Below are 20,247 nucleotides of genomic sequence, written 5' to 3'. Positions count from 1 at the left end.
AATATAAATACAGTCCAAGATCTAAGGTCTAAACAGATTTTTGCTCTGAATTCGCTGGTTATGACTAGTGGCTTAGCATGATTTCGAGATACTTTTAACAAAAAAAATAAATAAATAAATAAATAAAAATAAAAGAAGCTTATATATAATGCATTCTCCTTATATTCCATATTTATACTATTTTCTCACTTCTAAACTACCAGAGAAATTCAGGTATAGTACAATTACTGAACACAGAGTCATTCATAATCATACTATTACTCTGTGTGGTACACGTTAATAATTCATGAGGATGTTTTCCCCATATGTGTTTTGCAGAACTAGAACAAACCAAATATTTCCCACCCATAATTTAAAATCCAGACAAAACTCTTTATGCGAAACCTAAAGGGGACATTATGCCTTACCTCATACTCAGAAATTTCAGGTAAGTTACTCTCATCTGCCTTTTCCAGCTTTTCAGCAGCCCACTTGCTTGCAGCCTCAGCAAGTTCCTTTTCGGTTAACCGACTGGGTTTGTCTAACACCTAATAAAAACAGAAGCACAGTTCTATTACAATCCTCAAAAGCATTTAAACTTCAAATACATCAAGAAGTACATCCCACTTAACTTATAATTATGTAAGCCTCCAAATGTATATAGAGAACAAGTACATCTTTTATTTGCTTTTTCAAAAATATTCAACATAGAATTTCTCTAAGTAGCAATTCCTTTTGGACATACAGAATAGATCTGACTTCTATTTTCATTTACATAGAGCTTTAAAAATTCATCTTAAAGAACAAAAAAAATTAATATACTAATAGTATTTGAAATATACAGGACATCATACTGATTTAAATTTTGTATCTTTATTATATTCAATGAAATACATAATGCCAAAATGTCATCAAGGTGAATTCCTAATTAATGCAGTAGAAAAGTCAGACATGCTATTTTCATAATTTATAATAATTTACATAAATCATACTCTTTACACAAAATTTATACACTTAAATTTCATTTTTTGATATTTCCACTGCTTCCCTTCTTCAACCATATACAATATTAAACAATGTATGGAATTTAGAGTTACAGGATTTGAATGCCAGCTTCATCACTTGCTAGATAAATGATTTTATATGCATAATTAATGACACTGCGAAGCCTTGGTTTCCACATTTACAAAACAGGTATAATTAATATTCAGTTTTACAAAGTAGTTGTGAGAATCAAGAGAAGTAACAGACCTGAGAGTACCTATCACTAGTGCTTCGTACTTCAGTTTTTTCTTTGTTTGTTTCCATATTCACTGTTACAAATCAGTTATAGTAAAACACTTGAAGAAGATCAATCAGTTCATGAGGTCAATATAAAAATGAAGAAAATAAATCGTTTTTTTCTGGATCACCTGATTCCCACAATACTGTTTACAGGCCTATGCTACAGACTAAGATATAAAAATTCTAAGCTAAAGGGGCACCTGGGTGGCTCAGTGGGTTAAGCATCCGACTCTTCAACTTTTTTCATCACTGTTTTACAGTTTTCAGTGTAAAGGTATTTCACCTCCTTGGCTAAATTTATTCCTAAGTACTTTATTATTTTTGATGCTACTGTAAATGGGACTATTTTCTTTTTTTTTTTTTTAACATTTATTTATTTTTAATAGACAGAAAGAGACAGAGGATAAGCAGGGGAGGAGCAAAAAGAGAGGGAGACACAGAATCTGAGGTAGGCTCCAGGCTCTGAGCTGTCAGCACAGAGCCCTACGTGGGGCTCAAACTCACGAATCGCGAGATCATGACCTAGGCCAAACTCGGGCGCTTAACTGACTGAGCCACCCAGGTGCTCTGGGAATATTTTCTTATCTTCTCTTTTTTATAGTTTATAACTGGTGTATAGAAATGCAACTTTTGCATATTGATTTTGTATCCTGCAACTTTACCGAATTTATGTATTAGTTCTAACAGCTTTTTGGTGGAGTCTTTAAGAGTTTTCTATATATGATGTCACCTGCAAAACAAAAAAAGTCTTACTTCTCCCTTCCCAATTTGGATGTTTTTTAATATCTTTTTCTTACCTAACTGTTATGGGTAGGATTTCCAGTCATATGTTGGTTAGAAGTGGCAATAGTGGGCCAATCGTCTTGTTCTTGATCTCAAGGAAAAGCTTTCAGCTTTTCACCACAGAGTATGATGTTCACTCTGACTTGCGATATCAGGCCTTTATTATGTTGAGGTTCTATTCCTCTATACCCAGTTTGTTCAGAGGTTTTATCATGAATGGATGTTGAATTTTGTCAAATGCTATTTTTTTGCATTTATTGAGATGATCATATATTTTTACCCTTCATTTTGCTGATGCAATATATCACACTGCTTGATTTGTGGGTAATTCATCATCCTTGTATCCCTGGAATAAATCCCATATGATCATGGTGTACGCTACTTTTAATGTGCTGTTGAATTTGGTTTGGCAGTATTTTGGTTGAAGATTTCCACATGTACATTCTCAGAGATACTGGCCTATAATTTTCTTTTCTCGTACTGTTCTTGTCTGGTTTTGGTAGAAAGGTAATACTGGCCTCAAAATGAGCCTAGAAGTATTACCTCCTCTTCTATTTTTTAGAAGAGTTTGGGAAGGATTAGTATTCTTGAAATGTTTGAAAGAACCAGTGAAATAATTTGAGAAAATTATTTAACTTCTGAGCCTTTTCTATAAAATGGATCTAACTACTTATACCATGGGATTTCTGTATGCATACAAAAAATATATATATTAAAATATAACTAGAATCAAGTAGTTATACAATAAATGTTAGGTCTCTGCCTTACTCATGTCTCCCAAAATAAAAGCACAGTCCCATCAAATATGCCCTATGTGAATATTCATCCCCATCTTGTTATAGTCAAGATGCGCAATGGCTGAAGTACCAATTTTAGCATAATCTGTGGAAAAAAAGTCTTTGAGAAAACTGCTCATTTATTTTGATAGCTACCTTCAAGTTGTGGTTACTTAAGATTCAAATATTTAAATGCAGCAAATTATCCTCATTAGGTTTGACAGTAAAGAATAAAAGCACCTGTACCAGACAGTCCATCTCGTTTACTTTGTAATTCCTCTTTAAACTGATTTTTAAAATATAACAAACCTTTGATGAAGGAACTGCTGAAGAACTTGAGGGTGAAGTGTCTCTTGATGTTTTTAAAGACTGAACAGGTCTCTCTTTACCTGTTTAAGAAAACATAAAATGCAATTTTCTAGCTCATTTGTTTTCAATTAGAGTGACTTTGTAATTGAATAAATGAGAGGGGGCGTCATAAATTCATTTTAGTAGTGAAGTCTTCATTACATTATTAAGTTAAATCTGTTAATACCTAAGTCCACCTATCTCTTTCCAGGGCTGTGCACCATAAGAAATTTCAAATAACCTAGAACCAATGGACATCATATTTGGCAATTCAGGCCATATCAAGGCCAGTTAGCCAACACACAACCACTGAGAAGACCTCCAGAATGGCAAAAGACTAAACTCATAAATGCTTCCTCCTCCAAGTTCCTAAAAGCTAAGTTTTATCACAATAAAAATTCAAGAGTAGTTATTATATAAATACCACAAAGAGAACTAGCTAATTAAATGACAGCTCAAAGCAAGGGGTATGTAGGGAAATATAGCAGATATTTCCTGAAATGTTTAAAAAATGAAAACTAGAAAAATTATAATATGGAGCACCAATCCAATGCCTGGTATGAATGAGTACCCAAATATTTGTTAAGTGGTTAAAAATAAATCTGTGTGAGATAATCATTACCCTTTATCTTCAGTCACTATAGACACTAATGTAGTGCTATATATATATCATCATTTTTATAGAAACTGAAGCCAGAAACTAGATTTAAACAATATTACTTTAGTCAGTTCAACAACACAGAAAATTGTTTTAGTTAAATATAATCATATAAATAACGATGAGCTGTTACTGATACAAAAACATTTCATTAAACTATTTGTATGTGTCAAATATAATATAAATTTTCTGCTCTACATTGCTAAGAAAACTGACAAAATTAAACTGCAGAGAAAAGGAGAAGGTGCCACTAAGTTTGGAGTGACATGGAAGCTGGTCAAGATTAGACAGTGGGTTAGGGCCAAGAAAGCAGTCAAGAGCAAAAGCAAAGACAAAACGACCTTGAAACTGAGGCAAAGCCAGCTTCAGTCACAAAGCCTCTTAAGCTCTTCCTGCCATGGTCAAGATTGCTAAGTAAGAGCCTAAAGGCTCAAGGGCAATAGTGAATAACATCTCTTTCCAATGTCCTACAGACCTGGAAAGCCTTTCACTGCAGGCACTTCTCTCACCTCCCCAGGGACATCTGGTAATTTTTTACTGTCACCAGTGGTAGAGTGCCATTGGCACACAGTAAGTAGAGGCTGGGAATGTTGCCAGAACACCCTACAAATGCACGAAACAACATCTCCCAACAAAGAATTATCCAGCCTCAAATGTCAACAGTGCCAAGGATGAGAATGCCTGCTCTAGGCACAGTATTCTACCTCTGAGACTCCCAACAGTCTTATAAAAGACATTAATCCTAGAATCTTTTAACTTGTGATGTTAAGAGGCTTTCACAATAAAATCATTTTAAAAATTCTTGTAGACCTTAAAAACCAAAAAATACCAACCATCCCTACATCCCAAAATGATTAAGAACACGGTTTATTTAGTCATTTTCTACTGTATTTCCACTGCATATGGCAAATTCCACATCATATTGTGACAGTGTCGGTCTATTCCACTGCACCAAAAGCTCCAAGTATCATAGCTTATTTCTGAATAGCCAGGGCCTACCTCGTTCAAGTCCTTTAAGAAAACAGTAAGTCAAAAATTAGGTGAAAAGATAAATTATTTTTCTACCCTTAGGATACAGTGACCTCCCCATTCTATTAAGATAAGCAATTCCTTGAAAGAAGTTGAGGGCTTGACCAATCAGCACAGCAAACTATGCTAATTAAAGGCGTATTTATAGGCTCTCAATTCTGACACAAAGCTAGACATGGAACAAGCAGCTGTTAATCTCTTACTCAGCAAAATCTGACAAACACGAAATCAGCACTGCAGGTATGTCAATTACAGTACCAAATGTAGTCTTAGGATCTTCCCAGATTATAGCAGCATTAAGGGCTAATTTAAGCAGATTTCAACCAATTTCAGTGTGCAGAAGCAAAGAATACTGAAGGGTAGAGCAAGTGGTAGATCATATCTCCACATCTACTCATATATACCTGTTGCATGAAGGGCAGGGACAGGCAAGAAGCAAAGAATAAAGAAAAAGGATGCTACAACAGAAAGAACACAGAAAAGGTAAAAAGAAATTCTCTGATCCTCCTGTTATCAGGTCCTATGTGTCAATGGTTTGTTTATTCTACAGATCTCCATCTCCTTTGAGGTGGCTACTCCTGACCAGGAATGGCTAGCCCGGACAACCAACTCACATATTCCCTCCATATCCTACCACCTATATCTATTACTATTAAATTCTGGGGGCACCTGGGTGGCTCAGTTAAGTGTCCGACTTTAGCTCAGGTCATGATCTCATAGTTTGTGAGAACCCCATGTCGGGCTCTGTGCTCACAGCTCAGCGCCTGGTGAGCTCAGAGCCTAGAACCTGCTTCAGATTCTGTTTCTCCCTCTCTCTCTGTCCCTCCCCTGCTCACGTCTATGTGGGTGGGTGTGTGTGTGTGTGTGTGTGTGTGTGTGTGTGTCTCAAAAATAAATAAACATTAAAAAACATTTTAATTCTGGTTCCAACTAAAGACTAATGGAGCAGTTATACACTTTTCCCATTTCTGTAACCTCTTTCAATTCAAGTCCCCCACCCCTTCACAATCCCAAATCAAAATCTAGCTCAAAACTCACCTCTTTCTGGATTTCCTTCATTCTGCCGTTTGTAGGAGGCACCAGCACGGATGGACTCTAGGGAAAGGTGGGCAAGGAGGAATTAACACCAGCACCTCTGTGCCCAGGAGGGACAAGAGAAGAACCCAGAAGTAGGAGTGATGAGAACAGGAACTTCTGAGTATTTGCTGGTGACCCTAAACCCTTTCTTTTCTACCCTGCCTTCAAATTGGGCTGCCTGAGCAACAGCCACTGAAGAGTAAGAACAAAGAGGAGAAAATTTCTGTTTTTAAGATCAGAAGCTAATTGGGTATAATAACAAAGTGTTAAGATTAGGCTAACCAAGGATAGCATGAGCAGAAAAGAATGAGAAAAGGGTTATATGATAAGACACCTAAAGCTGAAGACAAGGATCAGGTCTTACTCATCACTGTAAGCACCTATTCTAATCATCATAAAGTTGGCAAAGGATTGGTTAAAAATGACACACACACGCGTGCACGCGCACACGCGCACACACACACACACACTCTCTCTCTCAAGAGAGAAAGATGAATCACCACTAGGAATTAAAAAGAATACTGGCAAAGTTTTCATGGTGTATCATATCAGTTACCTGGGCTTACAGTAACTATCTGCAAAGGTCATTCTGACTTACTCTCAAAAGTAGCCCATTACTAAATCTTGCTACTTCTTTTCATACAAAATTTCTCATATATGGATTTTCTTTATAAACAAATCCACAACTACTGTCTTGCTAGAACCCCTAATTGCCCCATATTTACAATCTTGTAAATATTTTGTTAGCTTCCTTACCCACACATCGCTTAGTGATGCAGACATAATTAAGTTTAAATAGCATAAATATGCTAATAAGAGCTCCCAGATATCTTTCCAATAAGATACAAACTCCTTAACATTACAAAATTTTCTAGTACAGATCTCAAATTGCCACTTTAATTTTTTTCTGAGAATTGTTTTGGTACAGTTAGCACCTTGCATTAAAAAAATATTTTAAGGGGCTGCCTGGATGGCCCAGTCAGCTGAGTGTCAAGACTCTTGATTTCAGCTCAGGTCATGATCTCAGTTTGTGAGTACAAGCCACGCACTTGCGCTCTGCACTGACAGTGTCGAGCCTGCCTGGGATTCTCTCTCCCTCTTTTTGCCCTGCACACGTGTGCTCTCTCATTCTCTCTCAAAATAAATAAACTTCAAAAATATATTTTAAGAAATATGCCAACATTTGCCCTCCTACTTCTGCAAGAATGTTGTTAAAAGATGCAATATCCTCTCCCTGTGTTAACTGATCTGTCATCAGGACAATTTTTGTTCCTCCTCAGCAGGTGATCTGTTGTTTTTTTTCCTAAAGTACACTGTGAACACTATTACTGAACAGTTCTTTGTTTTAGCTAAATCCTTATTCAACTACAACTGTTCAGCACCTTCACAGTGGCATTTACTCTGACTTTTATTGTCACATGTTTCTCCTATAGAATATTCTTCACCAATTTACTGAATCCTTTTTTGTTATGTGTTTATTTTATTAACTTGCTTCAAATTCTTTGTAGATCAAGAGATGAGAACACTGACAATTTACAAGATGTGTCTGGAGTCTAGGGATGGCTCATATTAGCTGATAATCGTGGTTTGTCCACATCTCTTCCAAACTCCAAGTTCAGTGACTCCATATCGGTAGCCTGAGATGGTAGTATTCACTCCATGGCAAATACCACAAATCACGTGCTGTTCCCCTGGAGAGTCAGTCTATCAACACACTACAGCTGCTGTGTTTATTGATTTATTGATTTTGATACCAAATTTCAGAGACACTGTAGTAATCACATTTAACTACAGATTCCTATCCATAAAAAAAAGCTTGGGCTGTTTAATAATATCCTAACAGACCAATAAAATCACCCAGCTGAACCCAGCTCAAACTGCAGATTCATAAATAAGTGCTTGTATTAACCCACTAAGTTTTACACGGTTTTGTTTTTTAACACAAGAGATAATGGAAAAAACCCTATTATGCTCACACTCTTCATCTTAAGAGTTTTCAATGATCTGTTTATATTAAAACTAAAGTGTTCTCCTCTTGTATTCTATTATAGTATTTTAATGATTTAAAAACAAGTTTTTCTTGAGTCACCTGGTGGACTCAGTAGAGCACAGGACTCTTCATCTTGGGGTTGTGGGTTTGAGCCCCAAATTGGGCACAGATTACTTAAAAAAAAAAAAACAAAAAACAAAAAACAAATAAGGGCACCTGGTGGCTCAGTAGGTTAAGCAACCAACTTAGGCTCAGGTTATGTTATCGCAGTTCGTGAGTTCCAGCCCTGCGTCAGGCTCTGTATTGACGGCTGGAGCCTGGAGCTTGCTTTGGATTCCGTGTCTCCCTCTCTGCCCCTCCCCTGCTCGCTCTCTCTCTCTCTCAAAAGTAAACATTAAAAATGAATAAATAAATTTCAAAAAACTAAAAAATAAAACAAGTTTTTCTTAATATATTGCCATTGGTTTTCATGCCTTTGTACTTCTGTGTTTGTCCTCCTACATATTACTAACTACATATTTCTCTTCCTTCTCTGTTGGTTATTATTTCCTAAATGTGAGTATTCCTCCTAACTTCGTTTTTGCTTGCTACTCTTACATGGCTCCAACCAACACTATGAATACAAATGTCTCTTAAATCCACTTCTTTCACTCATACCTTTATACTTCTAACTAATAGGATGCTACTCCTCAGCTATTTAGCCTTTACTTCAAATTTACCTCACAGGTGATCTTACTAAGCAGACCCTAACTCCCTGCTTGAGAGCAGGGCAAAAAGATTCAACACTTTTGCTGTAACATGCTAAATAAAGTGAACTCCAAATTAGGATAGAAGAAAGAAACTAGGAAAGGACAATTCTGAAGGTGGCAATATGAAAGTCGAAATCCAAGTCAATGCACTGGTAAGTAAAAGAATAAATGAGGAGGAAGAAGATGAAGAGGAACATTGTTTCCACAGATGAGGTAAAAAGTTCTTCCCACCGAGAAGCAACTTAATGTTTCAACAAACATTTAAAAGTATTATAAGATTTAACAATATTTGGTGACTCTTTGAATAGAATAGCTGATATGAACATCAACAATATCTGATGACTCCTTGAACAAAATAAAACTTCAGACATGTACCTTCTGGAAAGTGATGATGAAAAGAACTAGACTCCTCCAAGTCTACCAACTATTATTAATTATTGATAACCCATGTAAGAACAAAGGACACTGCTAGGAAAAAATATTAAAATCATCATTAGAGAGGATAAAGTTAGGGACCTTGTCTTAAAACCTTTCAATTCTTGGTACAATGCCTAACATACAGGAGGAAAACAGGTACTTCTGCATGAAAGTCTTATCAGTAAACAAACTTCACAGAACAGGTAGGACATTCACATCTCCTTTGACAGCTGAAGCTGTGAAAGAGAAATGACGATATGAACAAATGAAGATGTGGTGGCTACACAGATACTAAGGAAAGGATTTATTTTCTGGATCATGGATAACGACATGAAAATTTGGGGCTCTTGGTTGGGAAGAACATGATTTCCCAGAGAACCTATTGGTCAAGAAGGTATGAAAGAGAAAATGGAAAGGACACAAGAGAAATGGTCTTGTGATACAGACACCAAATAAAAATGACAGAAAAAAAGAAACTAGATAAAGGGGTAGAGAAAGCTTATGCCACCTCTGCTTCCCCAAAACAATCATCTCTAAGAGGTTAGAGATGTAACAAGTAAAGGTAGATTAACTACGAATATTTGGAAGTGAACTTCTGAACAGAGCTCTCCTTTTAATACATCAGCTAAAACCACATGGGCTTGCTTTTAAAAATATAAATAAAACATTATACTAACTGTACATATTCTGAATGTATGCTGACAAAATGTATTAAGTCCCTAAACAGAGATGTTATAAATGCCTACACATATGGAAACATCATTAATTGATTACTGTTTTTAGAATCTCAATCATTGTGATGCCAGAAAAGTTATACCTGTATTCCTAGGATTCACCCAGGAAACTCATAGCCAAAGCTCTCGTGAGTAATCAACAGATTCTCAATCAAGAACAATATATTGTACAATCAAATTTAACACCACAATAATACATTGGATCAAAGTCCAAGATCTTCTAAGAAAATACTAAAGTATAGTTCAGGATCTCCTAATATGATACAACACTCATCCGAATAATCCTTCTCCACTTCCTTCCTTCTACCAACTTCTACTCACTCTTCAGACATTACCTAAAATGTCTATTCCTATGGAATGTCTGGTTTGTCCCCCTCACCAGATTATAAACTCAGAGAGCAAAGACTGGATCCCTCTTGCTTGGCAAACCATTTATGTGAAATATATCTTTGATGAATACAAGACTGTATGAGTACTGAACACAAATACAGTCACTTTCAAACCAAAAAATGCTATGATACTCAGCTGCCAAGAGAATGGGTTTGTCCTCCCTATTACCTAAAATATACATGCTCTGATTTCTATTACCATCACCACTCTAAACCTGCACCAAAGAAGCCTTCTTTTTAAATGCAGAATTAAACCTTTAAATTTATTGGAATTTCGGTAATAATCCAAAGAGTCATGTCGACTTCCAAATATATTCACAGCCAAAGGTCTTAAGACATGTCTCTTTTCCCATTACACTTAAGTTTAATAATGGAGTCTACCTTCCAAATACACTCTTCTCAAAATAGTATTTTTAATTCTTGGACATTTTCAGTCATCTTAGAAGATGTAAATCTTGTACATTTTCAGTCATGCTTAGAAGTAAGCACAGAAGTCTTAGAAGAAGACATCTAAGTCATCTTAGAAGCAAATGCCTGCAAAAAGGATTAAACACTGATGAATGACAGTCTTTAAAATGATATTCTAGGAGCACCTGGCTGGCTCAGTCGGTTAGGTGTCTGACTCTTGATTTCGGCTCAGGTCATGACCTCACGATTTGTGTGTTTGAGCCCTGCGTCAGGCTCCGTGCTGATAGTGCTGAGACTGCATGGGATTTTCTCTCTCACTCTCTGTCTGCCCCTCCCCTGCTTGTGTGCGCACATCTCTCTCTCTCAAAATAAATAAATTTTAATTAAAATAAAATAAAAAATACAATAAAATAAAATAAAATAAAATAAATCTATTCTTAATAACAGCTGCTGATCTCAAGAAAATAAAGGGATACTGGGCCCAAAGTCAGAGCTACAGAAAAAAAGATATATCCCAACAAAAATAATAAGCTTGCAAATCTTCCACAGTAGTGGAATTTTAAAAATTTTACCAAAATGTCAAACAGCCTAATTAATGTATAAGCATCAGTGGTAAATCTGAATAATCCATAGGCAAAGGTTTAGAACAAATTAACAAAGATGTAGTTTCTATGTATTTAAATAATCATCCCTAGAGCCACAATGGATTTACAAAGCAAAACAAGGTAATTTTTATGTCCTTTTTTGATAGAGGAAATTCATTCTAACTTAAGAGTTTCAAGAAAGCACCTGATAAAGTCTTCCATGAAATCCTCAAGAGAAAAGGAAGATAAGAGGATCACAACTAGTTAAAAATAATGCAGAAAAATGGTTGAAGTCCACAGACAGAGGTCTCTAGAGGTTTCTAAATTTGGCTATCTGTCAGTCAACATAATTATTAATGACTAATAAAAAACCCAAAGCATATTTCCTTTGTCGATGAAACTGCTATTTTTATCTGCTGCAAATATACAGAATCACTGAGATTTTAAGATCCCTATAGAAGAAAATAATAAGCTAAAGTTAATTATATGAAATTTAGCATTCTTAGATTTCTTTTAATGTATAAACTACGTGAAAAAAAAAGTACAGGCTGGAGGGCATTTTGTTAAATAGTAATATATGTGAAGATGGCTTAGGTTTCAATTGCCTACAGTCTCAATAAGGGCCAGTAATACAGTCCAGTTGACAAAGTAAAAGTTCACTTCTGGCATCACAACTTAAAAGGAACAGAAAGAAAATTAGGAAAGCAAAGTTCTGAAAACATGTCAAATAAAAGCTGAAGGAACTAAATATACTTGAACCTGTGGGGGGAAAAAAAAAACCAAGAAGATTATGATCGTATTCTTCAGATACATGAAATGTTACAACATAAAAAAAGAAGAAACATTTTTATGGCTCTAAGACAAATAACTAGTATTGCATAGATGTTACAAGACAAGCTTTAATTGTATCATAAAAAATGAACTATACAAAGATGGAAGTACTGGACTGTGATATAGTAAATTTATCACAGGAAGTATTTTAACAAAGAATGAGGACAGGAAACTGTCCTGAGTGATTTCTGGTATCACCTATCAATGTTAAATAATTATCCTCAACAAAGAGTAAGATAGGAAAATAATGAGATTCAATTGAGAAAGAGGAGGAAAAAAGGAAATAAATATCTGAGAGTTGACAAATGGGCAAATATTTGGTTGGATTAATAGGAATAAAAATAATAAACTTCAAATAAAAATATACAGGATACATATACAACAATTTTAACTGGAACAGCATCATAATGAACAAAGGGAAAGGCAATGAGGTTAACTAGGACAACCTACACTTAGCATATAAATATGGACAACAAAAAGGAACAAAAAATAATATTATAGTGACAGGTATGAACAGGTAAACCCAATTAAGTTATAAGCAGAAAATTCTTATATATAAAGCACAGAATGAAAATAACATTTTGATTTAGGAGGATAATTACTCTACAAAGCAGTGCAAGGTTTACAGGTTTAACTCAAAAGGCTATAGAAGAAATTTAATCAAATACATATGTAGACATGTATATGTGAGTGTAAGCACAAAATGGGAAATAAGTAGTTAAGATAAAAAAGTAGTGAAAACCACTCTGTGACTTATAATTAATCATATAAGAGATACACTAAATGCACAGAAGAATCAGGAAGAATTAGTCTTTAAATGGTTACCATGGCCAAACTACTAGTGATTATTAAATTAAAATTACTCTGAAAAGTATGAACAAAAAGCAAAAAATTAAACTTAGCAAAATGACGGCATTAGGAAAGTAAGAAAATTGTTTTTACCTGTTATTTGTAGAAACATTTAAAATTTTGGCCCAAATTTTAACTTACATTAAAAAACTAAACACATTGTTGTTAATTAACCCAATTTAAATGATAATTTAAGGACCCTGTTTCGCAGTCCTTTTTTGAAGAACAGCAAGGTGCCATCACTATCTGTGACAGTTAGATTCAAAGCAAGAATTGGTATCAGAAGTGTGTAACATAACAGTTACTTTTTCTATTTAATGTTTAAAATAAGTTCTCCATTAACTTTTTGCAAGATGATTTTATGTAACTATTCTGAAAACTATTTACATGAAAGGAGTATAGAAAAACATTTCAATAGCTCAGCCCAAAGTGTACCCAAGTAACTTGTAAAGTTACCCAAGTAACTTGTAAAGAGAGTTTTCCCAGAACAAACATTTTTCTTGATTAAAGAACTTAACTTTTGAAGCTAAATGACTTAATAATATAAACATGAAGGCATACCAAAGTCATATGTTCTATTTCACTCAATTTGCACTGTATTTTAGTTTCCCAGCTTTCTCTGTTATCTATTCATCACTCCAGATAGTAAAACAATTTGACCACAAAGGATGGGGAAAAGCATACGGAGACCCTAAGACAGGAGCATCACATGTGGCTTCCCTACAATTTCATCTCAAGATTTTAAAGTTTTGGCTACTAACTACCAGGCGGAAAGCTGACATAAAATTCCTCCCTAAAAATATGTTTTAGAGGAGAATTGGAAAAAGACAAATTCACTAATAATTAGGTTCACTACAAACTGTCAAGAATCTTAAGCTTCCATTTTACTCATGTTTTGTTCAAAAGCCTTCATAATCAGTTTCCAAAGATACTTTCCTCCTCTTAATCATTATATTTGTATTTAAGTCAGACACATCAAAAAAAAATACATCTTCTCAGAAGGTGTCTGGCTAATATTTACATCTGTGCATATGAGTGTACTTTAGAACTCAGACGTTATTTATCCTCTTGAAAGGGGAGAGGGTGGGAAAGAGGGAAGTAAAACAAAGGAGAAAATACCAAACTCTAGAGCCTGAACTCCACAGAAAAGCTTTCAGTTACCTGGAACTATATGTTTATTTTAAGCAAGTGGGCATATGTAAGTTACAATGTTTGTTATAAATCCTTCAAATGACATTCTTACCTCCTGTATGACCATTCATATACATGTATCCAAAAATATTTTTTTTTTGGAAGCCCCACTCTACTTAGCTCTGAAATCAGTAAAAAATTGATAAATTTTCGTTAAATAAAGGAATCCAGCAACAGCTACAATGGAGACAATCTAATGATTTGAAGTAACCTTCTCTCAGTCCAAACATGTAGGAAGCAAATGCTGTTAAACTAAAACTCTTATACTTTGGAAGAACATTTAATAGGAAGGAAGTTAAAAAGTAAAGAAAAAGAGAGGTGCCTGGGTGGCTCAGTAGGTTGAGCATCCAACTCTTGATTTCAGCTCAGGTCATTATCTCACAGTTTGTGGGTTTGAGCCCCACATCAGGCTCCATGCTGATAGTAGGGAGCCTGCTTGGGATTCTCTCTCTCTCTCCCTCTCTCTCTACCCCTTCCCTGCTCATTCTCTCTCTCTCAAAAAATAAATAAATGAAACTTAAAAAAAAAGGTAAAGAAAAAGAAATATCCTTGACTTTTCTGGTGTCTGTATCTTGGCTTGTAATTCTCCCCACCTAGAAGATACTTTTACTTGTAGAAATCTGAAATAAAAGATGAGCCCAAATGTCGTTTCCTCCATGATGTGTTCTTCTAACCCCCAGAGTGAGAATCTCTCTCACCTTGACCTGCTCATGCCAGGTTAACTCATTTATGACATATCAATTCTTATATCAAAGTTATATTTTAGGGGTGTCTGGGTGGCTCAGTTGGTTATGTTCAACTCTTGATTTCGGCTCAGGTCATGATCTCACAGTTTGTGGGTTTGAGCCCTGCGTTGGCCTCCACATTGACAGTACACAGCTTCTTGGGATTCTCTTTCTCCCTTTCTCTCTGCCCCACCCCCCACTCATGCACTCTCTGTCTCTCAAAGAAATAAAAAATTAAAAAAAAATTATCTTGTATCTGTTATATTTACATATTGATAAAATTGTTGTTAGTTAAGGGGAAAATACCTAAATATACTCCAGTCCCTGGTGACGGGGATATCCTTCTATCTAACACAGTGCCTTGCATTTAGCAGGCAGGAGGAAGTGTTTGTAAATGAGCTCAACTGCAGGCAGTGGAGTCCAGAAAGATAAAACAGATTATCTAAAAAAGTTGCTTCATTTATTTATTCCAATACATACTGAGCAACTCAGCCAGAATGCCATGCTATGATTGCACAGAATGCCATGCATGTCTAGGTACTCCAAATAAAACAAACAAACAAACAAACAAATTGGAGGTTGGAAAAAAAAAAATGAACCTAAGGTAGGATTTAGCTCTAGCATCTATAAATAAGGCTACACCTTGTATTTAGGGGAAACCACTGAGATTTTTCATGAAAAATATACTAATCAGATATATAGAGATAGATATCTTCTACTGACAGAAGACTGAAGAGAATGGACTAATACAGGAACTAGCAGAAAATATAAGAGTGTGTAACTTTCCAACATGATTACAAACACACATCTTCTGTGTTGAAGAATTAGAAGTAAAATGTCAATGTGGACCACAACTTGAAACGGTTCCAAAAAAATCTGTGTGGTATTTATTATACTATTCTTTCAACTTTTCTAGAAGTTTCAAAATTTTCAAAATAAAAGGCTAAAAAAAATTCTCTCTTAGCAATACCTATAAGGCAATCTGAATCAATACTTCCTCATTAGTGGAGATTGTAAAAGAAGTCTTAAAAATACATACTTCTATGTTGAGATTGATGGAAAGAGTACGTTTTGCTTCTTTCTGGAGAGTAGCTTCTACTACTGACGCTGGAGCCAGACCTGCTGTGTGGAGAATCCTTTCGACCTACAGGCGATTCTCTGAAAAAAGGAGGGTCTCTTTTATGAGGAGATCGGTCTCTTGCATAATGGGAAGGGTAGAAACTTTTTCTTCTAAAGCCGTCTCTCGTGTCCCTTTGGGGAAAGAAAAAGTGAATTATATCCTGTAAGTTATATATACACAATACAAATGGCAAAAGCTCTGATTACAAGCTGCTCTTTACTGTAATCTTGGTTCCCCACTCCCCCCTTTTTTTAATCACCACTGAACTTCTAATGTCAGTCCACAAAATGAAATTTTATTGGTGAAATGTGATTTAGAATGCTACATTTCTTCAGTTTGGGGTAGAACCAAGTAGTTAAGGGCAAAAGTTACTTTATTCTAAGCAAACAAATTTTAAACTGTGAAAAACACAGTCCTATAGTCTCTACTTCCGTTTGCCATTAGCAATATTCCACAGAGCTACCACATTCTCAGTGACATCTAGAGAATGCCAAAGATTTCCCAAGTGAGACATTTAATGGACTATGATCCTCTTCTATAGTCTATACTACTGGTTTTTTAATTGCTATGATTTTGCTTCCCTCGTGCCAGTTGGCAATGTCTACAGACATTTTTGTTGTCACAGCTGGAGAGGAGGGGTTGCCACTTGTGAGTAGGGACCAGAGATGCTCTAAAATCCTACAATGCCCAGGACAGGTCTCGTATGTACACATACACACACACAACAACAACAACAAACTATCTGATCCATGACGTTAGTAATACCAAGGTTGAGAAACCCTGGTATATACCTATTAAGTCCTTGTTCTCTTGAGCTTGCATCCTTAGTGTACAGATTGTTGCTTACCTCTAAACACCAGCTTTTAATAACTCACCTCTATTTTTACAAATTGAATTTCCTTATTAAGCAATATAATCAATTCAAAGCAGAAATTAAGTCTGAGTTCTAAAACTTTAGAAAACAAAACCAACTTTAAAATATCAAAGCAAATCAAAATTACTAAAACTATCAAGACCTGGGCCTCTATTTAAACGAACACCCGGAGTCAAACAGGTTTTAATTGAAGATTTAGCAAGTATACTTCCATATGAAAATTAAGGAACACTGCATTTCAGACAGAAGAATGCTGAGAGATAAACCACTGGCCTGTAATTTCAAATGCTCAGAAAATAATTTCAGGGGGTGCCTGGGTGGCTCAGTCAGTTAAGTGTCCAACTTTTTATTTCAGCTCAGGTCATGATCTTATGGGTTTTGAGATCAAGCCCCACATCACTGTCATTGTGGAGCCTTCTTGGTATTATCTCTCTCTCCTCTCTCTGCTCTTCCCCCTGCTTGTATACACACACTCTCTCTCACTCTCTCTCTCTCTCTCAAAATAAATAAACATACACTTAAAAAAAAAGAAAATAATTTCAGTATATTGATCAGCAGTCCCTAATACTTAAGTTGTCATTGGCAGATTAATACCCAATACATATTGTCCTTACAGGTACAATTAAGTTTCCTGGACCAAAGTAGAAAATAACTAAAACTCATTATGATAAATGAACTGACAAAATACTACTGCCAAAATAAAGAATTCAAGAAATTCTAATACGTTCAAGTTGAGTTACCAAAACAACAGGAGCCATATCAACATCACTGAGAACCAAGTGACTACATATGCATTATACACATCTTAGGAACTGTACTAGGTGCTGGGGACCCAATGGTGAACCAAATGCATGGAGTCCCTCCCTCATCATGGAACTCTCAGGCTAGAAGGAGAGGCTGATATTAAACAAATAAACATAGGGGGCAGGGCACCTGTGTGGCTCAGTTGCTAAGCACTGATCTCAGTGTTGTGAGTTCAAGCCCCATGCTGGGCGTGAAGCCTACTTAAAAAAATAAACAAATAGGAGTGACTGGGTGGCTCAGTTGGTTAAGCATCTGACTTCGGCTCAGGCATAATCTCGTGGTTCCTGATTTTGAGCCTGGTGTCAGGCTCTGTGCTGACAGCTTAGAGCCTAGAGCCTAATTCGGATTCTGTGTCTCCCTCTCTCTCTGCCCGTCCCCTGCTCACACTCTGTCTTCGCTCTCAAAAAAATAAAAACATTTTTAAAAATTTAAAAATAAATAAATAAAACATGTGAATGCAGTCAAGAGTATAGGCAGGGAGACTAATTAGGAGCTTACTCAGGCAGACAAAAGACAGTGGTAGCTTAGATAAGGTCAGAACAGGGGACTACTTTAACACATACAAGAATGTATCTTTGTAGACTCAATAGAACATGGTGAATGTCTGACTAATGAGAATAAGAGACGGGGGTTGCCAAGATGATTCCCAGAATCCTGGCATGATGGATTACTGAAATGAAAAAAACAGATTTGAGAAACTGGGGTGGGGTAGGAGATCCACATTTAGCCTTGAATATTTTAAGCTTGAGATGCTCATGTAACATCTTAGTAAGCAGTTGCCTACCAATGACATACCAATGTCAAGATTAGAAGAACCTTTTTGGCTATAACTATAAATTTTTCTGTAAATAGATTATTATGTATTTTTTTCTATTTAAAGCCTTGGGTAGGACCTAGAATCTAGGACTAGATTAAGGGAACACTTAGGACTAGGAAATTACTACATTGGGAGAGAAATGGGCTATCTGAGAATGAAAGAGAATAGCCACAGAAACATGAGGGAAACTGGTAAGTTACTAAGGAAGCCAAGGAAATCCTACTCCAAGGAGGAGAATAAAGGTTTCCTACACTGAAATTAGAGTTCTTATTGATAACTTATCTAGGGTGTGAAGATACAGGCTCATATGCAGAGGAAAGAGTGCCTACTTTTCTCCAGCAGGAGGCAGGGTAAGGGAGTAGGCAAAAGGCTGAACTACAGTTTCCTAATCCTGACACCAGATGGCGGTAAAATCACAACAGCATAGTTCAGAACCACCAGCGTGGCCTGGGGGGACTGAATATCCTTGGGGTAAGTACATGTTAGATTTTTAATATCTCAGAGCAAAGTCTCACCTCCCCTTCACATCAAGCCCTCATATTTCCCATCATATTTAGCAAAAACCTCACAACAGGCATTATCTACTGTAAGTATCCTCTTTGACAAAGTGACAAAGCTAGCCAAGTCCTTTATTCATGTTATTTTGTATGTATATACATTTTTTCATATTTCTATCTCTTTTATCTCTATATCCCAGTATATGTAAAGCACTATGGGGAATTACCCTGGTTCTAAAGAAGCTTAGTATGTTATGGGGGGTGGGGGATGGGGACTAAATGTTCCAGAACTGGTATTGTAATTCAGAAGAGAAATGTGTATTACATGGAAAACTCATCTGGAGGATCTTTAAGGAAAGATGAACACTGCTGAACAGATATATAATCAAGCCACAGTTGTAGTAGCTATATTTAAAAAGAGAAACAGGTAAAACTAATTTTAGCAATATTTTTATTTAAGCCAGTATATCTAAAATATTATTAACATATATTCAAGATTCTAAAACTTAGTGAGACATTTTACATTCTCTTTTTCATCTTACATCTTGAAAATCCAGTACATATTATATACTAACAGATTAGATTATCTCAGTCAGAACTAGCCATATTGCAACTGGGACATTTGGCTACTGGCTGCCATACTAGATAGCACAGATTTAGATGGTAGGGAAAGTATTCCACACTTCAAGAAAAAGAGAAGGATTAAAGGGTATTATTGTGAATGAAAATAGAAGTAATCAGAAAAGCAAAAACGAAAAGTATTGACTACAAAGCAAAGGAACAGAAATTTTAAAGGGTAAAGGAGAGTTAATATAAAGTACTGCATAGACTGGCAGAGATCTCTACATTTAAGACCTTGGAGTCACGTGACCAGTGAATGGGTTGTCCAATAAAACTTTGGAAACCAAAGCAGATTTTAAGAAATAAGTATTTTCATAAATGGCTTTTATGATGTTTAAGTACGTTCTTTCTATCCCAACTGTCTCAAGGGTTTTTATTCACAAAGGATGCTGAATTTTGTCAAATGCTTTTTCTGCATCAATTGACAGGATCATATGGTTCTTATCTTTTATTAATGTTATGTATCACATTGATTGATTTGCAAATATTGAACCAGCCCTGCAGCCCAGGAATGAATCGCACATGATCATGGTGAATAATTCTTTTCATATGCTGTTGAATTTGATTTGCTAGTATCTTGTTGAGAATTTTTGCATCCATATTCATCAGGGATATTGGCCTGTAGTTCTCTTTTTTTGCTGGGTCTCTGTCTGTTTTGGGAATCAAAGTGTAATGTTGGCTCACAGAATGAGTCGGGAAGTTTTCCTTCCCCC

The 20,247-nt window shown here is 35.8% G+C and overlaps 1 protein-coding gene across 9 annotated transcripts in view; it reads right to left on the bottom strand.

The window, feature by feature from the left end:
• PPHLN1 (periphilin 1) overlaps window positions 1-20,247 on the bottom strand; it is a 142,893-nt gene that overhangs the window by 68,474 nt on the left and 54,172 nt on the right. For 7 of the 9 annotated variants that reach the window (XM_015075946.3, XM_027035922.2, XM_015075943.3 and 4 more), the window contains 4 exons: window positions 15,841-16,052; window positions 5,896-5,952; window positions 3,132-3,211; window positions 408-527 (listed from right to left, as the gene is read on the bottom strand). In XM_015075946.3, the coding sequence (XP_014931432.1) occupies window positions 408-527; window positions 3,132-3,211; window positions 5,896-5,952; window positions 15,841-16,052 (469 nt within the window). The remainder of the gene's footprint in view (window positions 1-407; window positions 528-3,131; window positions 3,212-5,895; window positions 5,953-15,840; window positions 16,053-20,247) is intronic. The other 2 variants (XM_015075947.3, XM_015075949.3) reach the window with 1 other exon arrangement.

Source organism: Acinonyx jubatus, chromosome B4, assembly GCF_027475565.1.
Source record: "Acinonyx jubatus isolate Ajub_Pintada_27869175 chromosome B4, VMU_Ajub_asm_v1.0, whole genome shotgun sequence".
Lineage (NCBI taxonomy): Eukaryota > Metazoa > Chordata > Mammalia > Carnivora > Felidae > Acinonyx > Acinonyx jubatus.
This window is presented reverse-complemented; position numbering and strand designations above follow the sequence as displayed.